Below are 15,981 nucleotides of genomic sequence, written 5' to 3' on the forward strand. Positions count from 1 at the left end.
CAGGACAGGAAATCATCCTGACTCTCTGTGACTCGGCTCTTTTTCGCCTTTCTGCCTCTCCGTGTCTCAGAGTTGGACGGGGGGGGGCCCGGAGCCGTCCCTCTGCGTCTCCCCCATCCCAAGCCAAGTCCCTGTCACTTCCCATCTCCTCTCGGGGTCTRTGGTCGCGGGACATTCAGAGCTGGCTGGCTGTCGCGCACTCTTCGGCGATGATGACGATGAGTTCAGTAAATGGTTTCACACAAGAGATGCTGAGTGGACTCTTGCAGGCTTCCAATCGATCGACCCTCCCTCACAGCCCGTTGTGGTTTTGTTAATTGGTCTCCGGCTCACTGCTGACACAGTAACCCTAATGGAGAAGAATTACTGCTGTCCCGTCATGCATTAACCTCCCTCCTCCACCCCTCTTTCCATCAACCCTCCCTCGCTCGCTCTCGGGCCTGACCTCTGCTCCCATCCCCCCTCCCGTCAGCATCAGCAGGCGCGTTTCACAGCTGGGTAGATGGAGATGGCAGTGCACACACACTTCCATCCTGTCACGTGTTCCTGTGCCTCAGGGACCTAAGGTCAGGTGACGCTGATGACCGAATTAAAGCACTGAAAAGAAAAAACTCTCTGAACAGCTCTGCTCCCTAATTAGTTTAGCTATAACAGAGGCATGGTCGCAAGACACAATGTATCTCATATGGAGCTCATATGTGATACATTGTGAAAGTATTCACACTGCTTTAACTTCTTCACATTAAAACCACTAACTTCATTATATTAGGATTTTATGTGAAAAGCAAAGTACAACTAAAGTATAGGGGAAATGAAAACTTGAATATTGTGTTTCGCATTTATATTCGTCCCATTTTACTCTGATACCCCTAGAGGTAAACATCTAGTGCAACTAATTGCCTTCAGAAGTTGGCAGATTGGAGTCTATCAGTGAATAAGTTAATCTGAGGCCTCAGAGGTTTGTTACAGAACATTAATGAACAATGAGCTTCATAAAGACAGAGGAAAACAGCAGACAAGTCAGGGATGAAGTCGTGGAGACGTTTAAAGCAAACTTTCCAAGACGAGAATGAGTTCAGGACAGCTTCTTAGGGTGCATTCACACCAACCCCGTTTAGTCTGCTTTAATCAAACTCTGGTTTGGGTTTGTCGACAAACCTGTCGATTGCGAAGGCGTACACATTTGAACTCTGATGCAGACCAAAAATAACAAACTGGTCTGCCTAAAAATCTACGTCTTGGTTCAGTTGAAGTGTGTGGTGCGGTAATACCAAGCTGACAGGAGACTGCTCCAATCAAAAGTAAGAATTGGATTATAAAGCAGGGCATTCTGGGTAAATACAACCACAAAAACATAAGAGTCTAGCACTACAGGTAGAAGTGGCTTGTGGTCTTTTGCCCAAGACAAAAAGAAATCCTATAACCGCTAAAATCTGATGCTACTCCATTTTTGGTTACATTTTGCGAAGAAGGTTTTGCTCAGTGTCTTCTTCAGAGGTTTTTGTGTCGTTTCTTTCGGTGGTTCTTGGTGCAGTGCCCCTACAGGTTTGGAGGTGAACAGGTTTTTCAAAGGTTTTGGTTTGTTTGACGTAGTGTAGTTTGAAAGCAAACTGCAGCAGCTGAAAATGTAACAAATGTTGCAATTTTGTTCCCCAAGCCAACCAAGAGAGCTTATTAAAGTCAGTTTGCTTCATGGCGCATGGAAAAGTGTGTTCCCTGTACGTCATGCAGTCTGATGAGTCAGACTAGTTTTCAGAGTATGGGTGAGCTTGAAAAGACTAAAACTTTGTGCTCTGCAGTGATGCTCATTCAGGTTTTTTGACTTTTTGACAGCACTTTGTGGTTCTTTAATACCTGTACTGTATAATTATCTGCATTGTTTTTCATAAACCAACATTTCCTCTGTTTTGTTTTACAGTGAGGGCGTCTTCAAATGTCCAGAGGATCAGCTGCCTTTAGACTATGCCAAGGTACGTCGGACACACCGGCCTGACACTAATTCACACCACAAACTCTTGAGTTATTGAGCTAACAACGCATTACAAACTTGTATGCATTTGTGCATATTCCCTGGAAGTCTTGGAGCAGTCCAACCCTAATTTTAATATTTACACTCATAACAAGCAGCAACATGTATTAGATTGAAACAGTGAGGCGTCCCGTCTGTTCGATACTCTACAAACACAGATGTAGCTGTCTGTGGTTTAGGCGTGGACTGCTACAGGATTGTTGGAGTAATACAACCTTGAGTAAAACATGCTGGTTTCAAAGCATTTATCCAGAAAATTAGAATAAACGTAGAGCATAAGTTGTTTGTTTTTTTTGTTTGTTTTTAACATAACTCTGAGGCCCCTTCAGTTTCCACATCATGTCTCTCTCTGTGTTTTACATTGGACATATTGTCAAACTGCTGAATTGTTGTTGTTTTTTTTTTCTTTTATAGCAGATGGTCAAGTTGAGTAAGCTAACAGGCAGTGAGAATGAACATGTGGACGTTAGATGCATTATTCTATGAAAACTCTAACAGTAAAATATTGACAACCAGAATACTAAACCCCCCTTTAAAAGCATGTTCACAAAACAATAAGCAGTGACCCAAAGGCAGCATTGATTTTTTTATGTTTTTTTCCAGTCGATGACTCTGTATTCAGCCTATTGTAGATTGGTTCAGAACATGCTTAACAGAACATGACAACTTTGTGTCATTTAGCGGTGCTAAATCTCGGCGAACAAAGATCACATGTGGAGTTCCTCAAGACTCCATTCTCAGCCCACTTTATCCAATATCTACATTCTTGCTGTCAATGTCTCTAATGTCTCTTACCATACACTGATGACACACAACTTTATATTTTTGTGTCACCAGATGACTGCTATTATTATTTCTGTCACTGAGTGTGCGTGTCGGTAATATCATAGATTAGACGAGCTAGAGTTTCCTTCACTTAAGTCATAAAAGACAGAATTTGTTGTTTCTGGTCCCCAAAATTACAAGGTTAGCTATCCAGTTCATTGCTTTGTCAGTTGTTTTGCAGTCACTTTGTAAATTTGTTTAAGTTTATGACATAGGATCCACAATCTAGCTTTTAGTTTCAAAGAAGCATAACAATGACAACCCAAGATACTGACCTCCGCCCTCTAGAACCTCATCTCCAAACGAATAAACGGTCCCACAGACGTCGCATCCATCAGCATTATTTAGATCAAAATGTTTACAAGTGAGACATTTAACTGAATAAATATGCACTGCTTTGCATTTTGCTGTTGTATGACTTAATGTGAGCACGGTATCAAATCTGTTCAGCGTTTTAGATCACCAACATGAAACAAATACAAAAGTGGGTTAGAAACAAGACAAAGCTAATCCAGTTAAAATGGATGTTTGTCTCCCCCCCTCCAAAAAAATTGCTATCATCTGCTCCTACGAGGACAAATAAACCATCTCAGAGGAGACGAGCAGTTATTATAACAAATCTAGTGCATGTGAAAACGTGAACTCGTGCGAACCCTGCAAACATCTGGTATTGCTTTATGTATCTTGTACGAAGCCATCAGGTTTTGACAGGTTCAGACTGCAGCTGGTTAGACGCTGTGACTTTTACTTCACGTTGTTAAAATAAAAACCTGAGGGTTTGTGTCTCTGATTTACTGTAGTGCATAAAGGCAGTAAAACACGTCTTCGCCCCCAACTTACAGGTTGCAATTTATTTCATTACACCAGAACATTTATTAAAACCATTGCACTCAGTCACTCCCTGAGCAGATTGAGAAATAAATTTCAGCTTCCCTCCAAATGTAATGTAATCAGATTGTGCTCAGGGAGTGGAGGTTTAAAGACCGTATGCAGAGTCAGGACTCTCTCATGTATGATCTCTGCTTTTCAAAGCAACTGCATTTCAGGGATAAGGGAAACGGAAGGATCATTTCTCTTTTTTTGTTATGCTACAGCTTTTGGCATATTTCTTTGATGCTAGACTTTGTCTTATTCAGTCTACAAGACTTAAACAACATATGCAACATCCACAATCACAAAAAAGAAAAACATTAAACATAATAATGTCTGCAGACCTCTTAAATATACGCTCTCCATTCTGATACCTCACCACACTGCTGAAGAGATGTAAATAAATCTTAAATATTTGTGTTGTTTTTCATGAATCCCAGTGCTATATAGTGGACACAGTTAATTAGTTAAACTGGTGCAGATATGATTGGGCAGAATGTGATGATGTGTTGTTTGATGGTTTAAATCTCAGCTGCAAAGAACAAACGTGATGTTCCTCAAGGCTCCATTATCGGGTCCCTTTCTGTTTTACTTTAGTGTTGAAACAAATATTTTAAAAGTATCCAGACTGCTTATTCGAGTATCTTGAGTGGCAAGCAGTTTTTGGAAAAATATTTAATAACTTCTCCTTAGGTAAAAAATCATGATCTGTTTCCCCCAGTAGCACTAGGCTTCCATGTTTGTTTGGTTGCATTTACCAAGAACGCACTGCGCTGCAGTGTCCCGCTTTTGGAGCGGTCTCCAGTCCGCTTGGCGTTCACATATTCATTCAAACCACATCAGAGTTCACCTCCACCGACCTGAGAGCTCAGTTTGTAGATGGACCAGAGTTCAGTTTTTGGGTTTACAACAGAGTTTGATTGCGCATTCAGTCCTTCCCAACAAACCAGACTTTCTAGACTTTAGTTCGTTTAATCAAACAGGACAGGCGTGAATGCACACTTAGTGTTTTCAGGATGAAGAATTAAGGGAAGGGGACGTCTGGCTTAGATGTCCTCAGCTATGTGACCGACACCCTGAAAGCTTGAGATGTGCAAAGACTGGACAACACAACATGAGGAAAAAGCGAAAGTAGAGATGTTTACGTTCAGCAGTGAACCTGAACTGTTGCATGATCAGCGGGGCCCGGTGCAGGGAGTGATGAAGGCGCCTCTAATAGCAGGAACTCCCCAGGGGGGCAGGGAGGCGCTCATGGCACACCTGTCAGACATTGTTATTTACCAAGGCGCTCCCAGTCGCCTGCAAATTACCCCCATCTTGGTGGTCTCCTGTCAGGGTTATCGTAACGCTCACTGCACGCTGTCCCTCCTTTCCAAAAAATAAAAAATAAAAATGCACAAACACAACCACATAAGAACAGCGGTGCCGTCATTAAAGGATTGTCCTGCTGCCACTGCTGCTGTAGTTATGGTGAGGGGCTGAAATTGCTGCTGCAGACAGAATAAACCCCCAACTTGAACAGAAGAGCTTAACCTCTCCCCGATGAGCCGGGGACTAAGTTATTAAAAGGTCATATTGCAGCCTTCCAAGCAGATTCTAAGACTGGAACAATGAGAGACTGTTCCCCCCCACCCCCCCAAAAAAAGAAGTTTATTACAGCAAAATCTTTTGTGGACAGGATTGAAAAGCTTACATATCTGTCTGAACTTCAACATGACCTGAGTGAGCCGAGTTATTTTAAGACATTTCCAGGTGCGTTGTGTTTTTGATTGGACCGCGCTTACTCATGTTTCAGTGCGGGTGCACGTGACTGAACAAATCACAACTCAACAGCCAGGCTACAGAGGGCCGTTGTGACATTTGTTAGGAAGTGGCTTTTCTTGTTTGACCGGGTTTTTTTTCCCCCTGCGTGGGGGGACGGAGGCTTAAAGGCCTCAGGACAGCGACTTGATGGAGAGGATTTCAGGGGATTTTAGTAGAATGCAGCCTCTTCCTCATTGTTCAGTGACCACGGATAAATATTTCTCTGCCTTTTTACTGCTTATTTCTCTCTCTGAGGTCCCATAAAGTCATAAACTTCTTCATTATCACTGCAGTGGCAGGCCTGACTCAGTGCTGCAGTGTAGTAAAAAAAGAAAAAAAAATGATGTGAAATTCCCTCATTTCTCTGTTCAGCTTAGTGCAAACAGTGTCGCCTTTCCAACGTTTTGGCGCAGCGTAACTTTTACTTCTGCCGACAATCTTGTGGTTTTAGTTCAGTTGGGGATGTTTAATGGTACTAGAAGAATTCTCACGTAAGCTTTTTTTTTTTTTTTTTGCTCCTTTACTGCCAGGCTGTAACTGTTTCTGGTTAAACTAGACCGATTACATTTCAAAGTCCAAAAATAGAGTGACTTTATCATCAATCAGGTAAATATGTAAACTTTCCTAAAAATGTGACGGCTTAAGAGCTGAAAATAATCTAAATATAAGCTCACATGTGAGCAGAAAATTAAATTAACTTCTGAATTTTGCTAATATAACTGTGAGAGCTAATTCTCAAATAATTTTTACTTTTTACATTTTCAAAAAAAAAATTTTATTGGTCTTGTGCCCTGATGCTCGGTTAGTAACTAAAATGTGTGGCCGTTATTTGTTTTATTCATTGTGTTGAAAGGTTAGGAAATTATATATATATATATATATATATATATATATAGGTAAATGTAATTATTGGGCATAACGGCAATATTAATATTGAATCTTGATATCCCAAAATATCCCAAATTTTCACATTAGTGCATCTTTAGAAATTAACATTTAAAATATTATTTTCCAGCCTTTCTACTACAAATCGTCATTAGTTACTTATCAGTCCCTCCAGTTTTTCGTGGAAACTAATGGAAAATAAACAGATCAAAAAGTCACACTTGCTGTCACACAAGTGCAGAATTTCTTGCAAATTTTTCTAAAGTAGCACCACAAAATCGGATATTGATTGCAAAAAATTACAAAGACATTTGTGAAATTGGATTATTATACATTGGTGAAAAAACATTACAAAACGAGCAGTGTTTATGTTCATTCCTTCGAAATGTGCATACTTATCTTTTTTTTTAAGCTTTACAACATTGTCAAGCAAAAGCTGAGCATTTGCCTAGCACCCTTTGTTTGGAATTAGCACAGTTATAGTAGTTAGCATAATCTAAAGAGATTTCTCTGAGGTTTTTTGAAAGGTGGCCAACATTTCCAGATCCAGAATGTTCCATGGCAGATGGATAACCAGAGCACCTTACCTGCTGTTCAGCTTTTTTTTTTTTTTTGTTCTTGAAGTTTTGCTCTCTCTTGCTCCCTTGCAGCCTGTATGATATGCAGACATATTGTTGAACACCCAGCTTCCAATTTGAAGTTTCCATCTCTTTGCTTCCCATAATTTCATTTTCAACACCTCACTGAGACTCAAATGATCCATCTTAACTATTTGGTCTCTTCACTCATATAATTAGCAAATAAATCCTAAGTGTTATCAACACACGTTTTTTACGCTAGTGTCACATTCAGCCAGATGGAGGGAGTCTTACAGGACACACCAGATACAGATGACACTCCTCAAAACGCTACCGTTGCTAGTGAACAGCAGCAGGTGTCTGCATCTGTCCGCCCTGACTTCATGCCACGTTGTCGCCCTCAGATCTACCCAGACCCGGAGCTGGAGCAGCAGATCCTGGCGCTGCCCATCCGCTGCATCCACAGCGAGGAGGGCTGCCGCTGGACCGGACAGATGAAGCAGCTGCAGGTGAGAAGAAGCTCCTGGTTCTCTCTCTCTCTGTCATTCACTCACCTGCTTCAGGCAAGTGAATGACAAAGGGGGCAAGTCCGCTGAACCTGTGGCTGCTTCTCTTCCCCCCTCAGGGCCACTTCTCCACCTGCGCCTTCAACGTGATCCCTTGCCCCAACCGCTGCTCCGTCAAGCTGACGCGCCGCGACCTGCCAGATCACCTGCAGCACGACTGCCCCAAGCGCAAGGTCAAGTGCGAGTTTTGCGGCAGCGAGTTCACCGGCGAGGCCTACGAAGTAAACACTGCTTTTTTTGTTTTTTGTTTGTGTTTGTTTTTTGTCGTGGTTGTGTGAGTTTGATGGAAAAAGAAACACCTGGAGAGAGATGACTCATGGTGTCAAATGAAAGAAATACCTGTTGTAAGCAGCTGGAAGAACTCTGGCCTGTGCGTCACCGTATTAGGAAAATATTTTCTGGTAGCACGAATGATGGAAGAGGAAACAACTTTTTTTTTTTTCATCAGCAACTGAATGGAGGGGTCTTACACTCCTCACTAACACCTCTGTTGGTCCCGACTCGCCTCTGTTTACTCTCCCTCTCCCTATGTACACATTTCCAGAACCACTACCTTTCACTTTCAAATAAACAAAAAAAAAAACTGTTAGAAATGTTATATGAAGGTTACTATCTTTCTGGTCTATCTACCCTCTTTCTTTTCTTTGTTTCTGCCATTGTGTCCTGCCTTCTTTCCTTTTGTGTTTCACTCTTTTATCCTTTCCTTTCTTCCCCTCTTCCTTTTTGTCTCTGGTTTTATGGGTTCCATCTTATACTGTAAGTGTAAATGTCTTCCATTACTATTATTATTATGTTACATTTTACAATAAGCATAAAGAACTGAGACCTGTTGGAACCCTTACAGAAAGGCTAACCCTGAGCACACAAGAGCTAGCGACAAGACACAGCAAAGTTGAAAAATGTTAAAACTTTTATTGCTGTCTTCCGTATCGCCTCCAATCAGTTGGGTTTCACAGCAACTGGCGATGACTTTTTCCTTTCTCAATCATTCATCAAGCCTGTCACTCATGATAGACATAAAGTTCTAGCTTTATGCAAGACCTGTGATTAACATATTTAAGACCAATGCACATTATTGTGATGTATTTAAGACATTTTAAGACCTTTGTTTTAGATACGTGAATTTAAAACTTTTTAAGGATGCGCGGACAATCAAAGTTTGGATTTGGATTTTTTTTTTTTTTTAATTATCAATAATTTCTCTAATCACATTTGTTTCTGTTTTGTTTGTTTGCTTGTTTTGGTCAGAACCACCAGGGCGTGTGTCCTCAGGAGAGCGTTTACTGTGAGAACAAATGCGGAGCTAGGATGATGCGTCGCCTGCTGTCCCAGCACAGCATGGCCGAGTGTCCCAAACGCACGCAACCCTGCAAGTACTGCGGCAAAGAGTTCGTCTTCGACACAATCCAGGTGAGTTTCGCTTGAGCCAAAAAAAAAAGAAAATGCTAATTGTAAGAAAACAGAACCAACCTGTATTTGACACAACGGGCAGAGACGCATTTATTTTCATTTAAGTATTCCTGCAGCTGCTTTCTGTCTGAGGCCTGAGCAGCGCAGGACAAAGAAGTGCAGCAGCAGCAGCAGTATGTTTCCATTCAGGGTGTCCGTGTCCTGCTCCAGCTGGATGCGGTGTGAGCCGCTGCCATTAATGCTTTTAAGTTGAGGTCTCTTCCCCTCAGCACTTCTCTGACAAAGGCAGAGCTGTGATTTTCCCCTCCTCTCACATGCTTTGTCAAGATGTGCTGAAGTAACCAAACGTGGGTCGCAGTGCTGAACAGCTGATTTCCTGTATTTTCATTAACTTGTGAACACCGACAAGCTTTCAAGTTGTTGAAACACTTTTTCCTCTTTGAGCGAGAAACACCAAACATTAAGTTGCTGCAATTCTTCTGTTGTTGGCAAGCGATGCAACTTTTAAATATCTTTTTGAATTTATTTTCAGTTCTTTAAAGCTTTGTCTACAGCGACTTCAGTATCCATTTTATTTGTTGATCCGGGTGTTTTTATTTATTTATTTTGGGTATTTAAATGTCTTCTTACTCCAGTTTTAAATGTTCAGTAGAAATTAAAGTTTATGCTTCATCTTTCAGTAGAAGTACTTGCATTATTGTGCATTAAAAACATTTTTCAAAACAACAATTTTATTGTTTATCGCAATAACTTTTGGGACAATTTATCGTTCAGGACCACCATAAGCATTTCTGCTTCACTTTTAGCTTTTTCAGCTAATTTAACCAAATCACTCCAATTTATAGCATTGCAATAAAAAAAGCAAATTGTAGTATTTTGATCATGCAAAGACGTAATCACTTTTAAATTCATAATTTACCCCAAATTCACCAGAAATGTCATCTAAAGTCAGAATATGAGACAAAATTGATCTGATTTATACAAAACATGTAGTCAGATCAACCCCTCCATAGACTTCCATGCATTATTTTCATTCTTGGTTAGAATACAGTGCAGTCAAATTCAGTTTGAAGTGCCAAATTGTAAAATATTTCCTATTTATGGAAACCCAGATGATTATATTAATTCACTGACTTTGCAGCAAACCTAGTGGGCCTGAACCTTTGTTTGTCATCTCATCAAAAGTGAACAAAACGATATGTATTTATCCCAAAGATGGCTGAAATGAATGGAAAGTATATTGTCTCTTTTTCATTCATTCAAACCAAAATAATGTTTCCGTTCCCATTCTCTTGGACGCAGAACCACCAGTATCACTGCCCTCGCTTCCCTGTCCAGTGTCCAAACCAATGCGGTACTCCCAACATCGCCCGGGAGGACCTGGCCAACCACGTCAAGGACAACTGCGGCAACGCACTCGTCCTCTGTCCTTTCAAAGACGCCGGCTGCAAACACAGGGTAAGACTGACCTGCATCCGTTCTCATTAAAATTCTCCTGACTCCGTAGGAATTTTCTTTTAACACGCCCATTGTTGTGCTAATCATTAGCCAGGAAGCTTTTTTTTTTAAAAAAAAAACATAATCTTTACTTTGTGGTCTTGGGTACCAGGTACAAAGATCCAGTTTGTTGTCTAATAAGAGAACAGACACAAACAGGTTGACACATATATCTGTGTCTTTTTTAAAGCTACCAAAGTCTGGAAATGTGGAAACGTCAAACGCTGTGATGTCATTTTTCCACTTTTTTTAGTCTCTGAGAGTCAAGAAAGCCTCAAATATAAGCAAACAGAAACACATAAGCAATAATAATAAATGTAAAATAGAGACTATACGGTAAATATGAAGAATTATCAGATGCAACATTTTTTTTAAACAAACTGGTTCATGAACATTCTGATATGAATAAATGCAATTTTATAAATCATGAAGGCAACCAAGAGTTCTAATAATGTTGGGGTGTAGACTTGCAACTTTTCAAAATGTAAGCTAATAACCTGATAGTGTACGTCTTCTGTTGATTTAGATTTGCTGTTCCCCATTTTCCAGAGTTGGCTGCAGTTTGAAAATACAAAGTGTTTTTAAAGAGACAGCGGCTCAATTTCAATGTGTTAAATCAATTATCTTTTAAGTCATATTTGATACACATGACATGTTTATAATAACTGAAGTTAACATAATTACTTGGTTGTGCTATAAAATGACACCATGTGATTACAAAATACACAATACTTCCCTCTTAATCAAAAGAAACTTTTGGATAAAGTTACAAGGAAACTTTAATTAATTATCTTGACCCATTAACCTATCACGTTTCAAATCAACCTGACGCATTGTTTGATTGAGTCAGATGAACAAAATGTTTTTTTTCACTAAACAAAGACTCATGAAAAATAATCAAATATATTCAGTATAGAATTAACTGTATTTTATGAACTCTTAAACAGAAGCGATTTGTTTTCTCCCTGCAGTGCCCTAAGCTGGCTATTAGCCGTCACTTGGAAGAGACCACCAAGTCGCACCTCACACTGATGTGTAACTTGGTCGGTCGCCAACGGCAAGAAATCCTGGAGCTGCGACGAGAGATGGAGGAGCTGTCGGTCAGCCAAGACGGCGTCCTCATCTGGAAACTCAGTGACTACTCCCGCAAACTCCAAGAGGCCAAACTGCGGAGCAACCACGAGTTCTTCAGCCCGCCGTTCTACACGCACCGCTACGGCTACAAGCTCCAGGTGTCGGCCTTCCTGAACGGCAACGGCAGCGGCGAGGGCTCCCACCTCTCCGTCTACATCCGCGTCCTGCCGGGAGAGTACGACAGCCTGCTGGAGTGGCCCTTCTCCTATAAGGTGACGTTCTCCATCCTGGACCAGAGCGACCCGTCCCTCTCCAAACCCCAGCACATCACAGAGACCTTCAACCCGGACCCCAACTGGAAGAACTTCCAGAAGCCCTGCAGCAGCCGCAACTCGCTGGACGAGAGCACTCTGGGCTTCGGCTACCCCAAGTTCATCTCACACGAGGAAATCAAGAAGAGGAACTACATCCGAGACAACTGCATCTTCATCAAGGCCTCTATAGATATTCCCCAGAAGATAATGGGTTGAGACCCAAGTGTTCGTTTTTTCTGTCCATGAAGGAGGAAGATGGGTTAAAGACTGGAACTGACGCTTAACCTTGAAAACTTCTAGACGTTGACCCTTTAGATCCTTCCTCCCCTGATAGCCTCTCCGCCACAGAGCTTGAAACGAGTCTGGTTTGTGCAAGCTGACTTGGAGGAACTCGCATCACGAGAGGGGGAGAAATGTTTGGTCTGCAGAGCTGTCACTTGTTGACGTTCCTTTTTTACATTGTTTTTTTCTATGCGTTTGCTGACCTTTTGATCACCCTCTGCAACTTAAAGCCTTTAAAATCAAACAGTGCCTAGAGTGTTTATCTTGAGTTATACTTCTGTTTTTGTTTCTGCAGTACCAACACAATAAGAATGTGGTAAAGATATAGATATATAAGGTTGGAAGGGCATCTGTGAGGGGAAAGAAGCAAATGTTCAGCACCGCCCCAAAGAAGAGGGACCTAGCAGATTCAAACTCAAACCCAACTGACTTTTGTTTACACACTCAGACAGTATCGTGATCTTTTAACAAACACATCGTCCCACATAACTACCACCAATAAGGTTTATATAAACACAAACATACAATACTTTTGGGCGACCTTAAATATCTAGATGTTTTAATTAAATATCTTTGGCAATTCATAACTCTCCTTAGGCCATGAAAACTCTTACGATATGCTAAATGTGAAGTTTTCATTTCTTGTTTGTTTAACTTACCTTACAGAGTTGAAGCCTGAAAAAAAGAATGGTTTTATTAAGGAAACATTCATCTAACCACAGATAAAAAATTGCAATCTTGAATCTAGACACAAACTTAAGACTAAGCAACTTCCTGTTTTATTGATTTCTGGTTTATGTACCTCCACCGAACTTGGAATTTCAGGTTAGCATGTCTGGCCTTTAGCAGAATGCTGACCATAGCTTCCAGAGACTTATTAAAAAGACATAATAACTAAGGCTTTATAGTTTTTACTATACTAGAAAGAAAATTCATTTGTGCCGATAATGAAATTAAAGCTGGCTTCAGACACGCTGAAATATCCTTAATAAGAACTAGAACCGGGAAGAACTTATAAAACCTCTTTTCATTTACCTCTAAAAAAAAAACAACATATTTTTATTTCCCTAAAACGTGACAAAAACACTTAAAACTAAAACTAACATACGTTTTCAAATGGCTAGGTTTAATTTAAATATTTGAAGACTAACCAACTTGACTTTTATTGAACAACTATTAGCCAGATTTACTAGATGTAAATCTCACTCCTGGACCTAAACCGTTAAACTCTGCTCTAATTTTGTGTTTATATGCTAAGCTATGCTAACTACAAATTATTAGCATAGCTTTGCATTGACAGCTACATACATTTCCATTTACTTTTTGTAACAGTAAAAAGCCATTTTGAGTTTTGTTTTTACCTTTCCAAAAACACTTAAGCAAGACTGTTGCAATTATACAGCTAAAGGCAATCTTTGAATTGCTAAGTTTAGGTTAACTCTGAATAAAACGTAAGAACCAGCATGGCTTGTACTGAACAGTTACCACCCAGCAGTAGATGTAAGATGTAATTCCTCCACACCTATAGATGGAACAAATTCTGGAACAAGTTTGTTCCAGATTTCAGTCCTTTAAGGGTTTTGCATACTCGCAAGAACTGAGAAAGATTTTTATTTTCTCAAGGTGTCAAGATTTCACAGAAAAGTAATGGCACAACTCTTGGGACTCCAGCAAAAGCTTTTCCCCGTTAAGCACGTCCTATATAATTTTTAAATTTCAAAGGTTTTCCTAGGTGATTTGTTGAGAGTACTCTGCATTAATTTCCTGCTGCCCTGGAATTTCTCTGCTCTTGTGTAGTATGCATAGCCCTTTAGGCTAACGATTGCTAACAATTTTTATTAGCATAGCTTACCCTAAATATTCAAACATCTGTTCACTTGCATCCTCTAACAGAGAGTCTGATTTTATGTACTTTTTTAAAAACATTGCCAAAACCAAGACGACTCTTGAAACAAATTACACGAGAATGCTGAATATCTGTTGGTCGTTATCGTAGCAGGAACTGTCTTGCGCTCTTGTGTAAGTAGTAACCAGATCAAAGTGTCAGGGGCTCTCTGGTGTACTGAACACACACAAACTCTAACTGGGTCCATATTTACAGAGTCCTCACACTAATAAGAGAGGTTACCGTACCTTTTGTCCACTATCAGAATACACACGCAATCTAAGAGTGAAGGAAAAGCCATGTGGCCTTTTTTACAAAGTATGTCTTCGCATGAGGGTTTTAAAGGTAAGCAGGCAAACGCATGCTTTGTGTCAAAACCTCGTTCTCACTTTTTTTTTTTTTTTTTTATGTAAGCTGTATTCTTGAAATCCTCATTTGTTGATGACTTTGCTCTTTTTTTAAGTTGACAAGAACTGTCAAAAAAAAACAAACAACTTTTCTGATTTTGTTTTTATAAAATGTGAACCTTGGTGGCATAACCTATAAAGACAATGAACATTTGATATTGGTGTGTTTTGCACACGTGGGGAATGGAAAGGCGTTCAGAGGCTCGCTGTAATGGGGGACTGTTAGCTCAACACACAACATGACGACGACRAGCAGCCCCATGCTGTACGCGCGTTTTCGTCAAAGCACCATAAGGAGCTGAGAAGACTTTTACAGTTTACTTATGATATATGTGAATACTAATGTAAAAAACATGCAGAAGCACATTCTGTCTTTTTATTATTACACATGGGGGGAATTCTTAATTTCTTGTCATGAATACCAGCTGATATTTTACAGTGACACAAAAAGGCAAGGATATAAAACAAAGGAAAAAAAACAACTTTTTTGTAAGATTCTGTATTTTTCAAAACACTTAACTGTTTTATACAAGCTCTTTTCGTTGGAGAGTCGGGGTTGACTTTGGGAGTTTTCAGACCCATTCGTCTTTTGAACATTTGRATAATTCGTTTGTCTGTGTGGTTTGAGCCTGTTCTGTCTGTATTATTTCCTCTTAAAAGTATTTATTTTAAGGAGCCATCCGGAGTCTAGACTGGTGGCACAAATGTTTTATTATGTTGATTGATGAGTGCTTGTCAATTTCTTATGTAAAATAAAATACCATATATCAGTTGTTTTACTTATTTCCATTTGTGCTCCACAATCTATGTTAATTGCTTCATTTTAAAAAAGGCCTCCAATATGTAATTTTATTTGCATAGCACCGAGTGTGCTTTTCAAAAAAATAAAAGAAATGGAGAGAAAATTACAGTGAAAATAAATATGACAGAACACTTGCATAAGAGGAAACATTAAAATGAAAATTTAAAACTGGGAGTTGGTCTTAAAGTTACACGTTACAAAAACTAAACGCTGCCTGTCCTTGGTTAGTTCTATGACATGGATGGTTAAAGGAAAACGATCAGGAAACCTCTTAGCAATATGGCAGTCCTCCTTATCTAATAATTCGATCCAAGCTGATTTTAAATAAAAGGAAACATAGAGAAATGGATAACGGTGATAAAACTTTGACCTCTGATTCTTAGATGTACATCTTAATCACTAATTTATCTAACAGGTTAAAGTCAGTTCTTTTGAATTTGAACATTTTAAAAAATAAAGCAGAGGACTACATAGTTCAAGACGTGACTGTACTGTTCCCATACTTCAATACCACACTTGATGAGTCCCTGGCTTCYCATGATGCTAATTAAAAGCCTTCTATTAGCAATGGTGGTGGTTTAATAAAAAGTCCCCATGAACAAGCAGTGACTTTAGCTTAGCAACTGCAGTAGTTTAACCCAAATATAACAAGTCCCCCAGTTAGTTTTATTGCTGTTTTTTTCTTGAAACTGTATTTAAATTAATTAAAAATACCTAAGTTGTTTGACTTTAAGTTAGCTAACGACCAAAATAC

At 39.8% G+C, this 15,981-nt stretch overlaps 1 protein-coding gene across 1 annotated transcript in view; it reads left to right on the plus strand.

Annotated features, from left to right (window-relative positions):
- traf4a (tnf receptor-associated factor 4a) overlaps positions 1-15,204 on the plus strand; it is a 44,086-nt gene extending 28,882 nt beyond the window's left edge. The window contains exons 3-8 of the mRNA XM_017308360.1: positions 1,919-1,970; positions 7,395-7,499; positions 7,616-7,777; positions 8,805-8,966; positions 10,269-10,424; positions 11,435-15,204. Of these exons, the coding sequence (XP_017163849.1) occupies positions 1,919-1,970; positions 7,395-7,499; positions 7,616-7,777; positions 8,805-8,966; positions 10,269-10,424; positions 11,435-12,067 (1,270 nt within the window). The 3' untranslated portion in view covers positions 12,068-15,204. The remainder of the gene's footprint in view (positions 1-1,918; positions 1,971-7,394; positions 7,500-7,615; positions 7,778-8,804; positions 8,967-10,268; positions 10,425-11,434) is intronic.
- The last annotated feature ends 777 nt before the right edge of the window (positions 15,205-15,981 follow it).

This window comes from Poecilia reticulata, linkage group LG13 (genome assembly GCF_000633615.1).
Source record: "Poecilia reticulata strain Guanapo linkage group LG13, Guppy_female_1.0+MT, whole genome shotgun sequence".
Classification (NCBI taxonomy): Eukaryota; Metazoa; Chordata; class Actinopteri; order Cyprinodontiformes; family Poeciliidae; genus Poecilia; species Poecilia reticulata.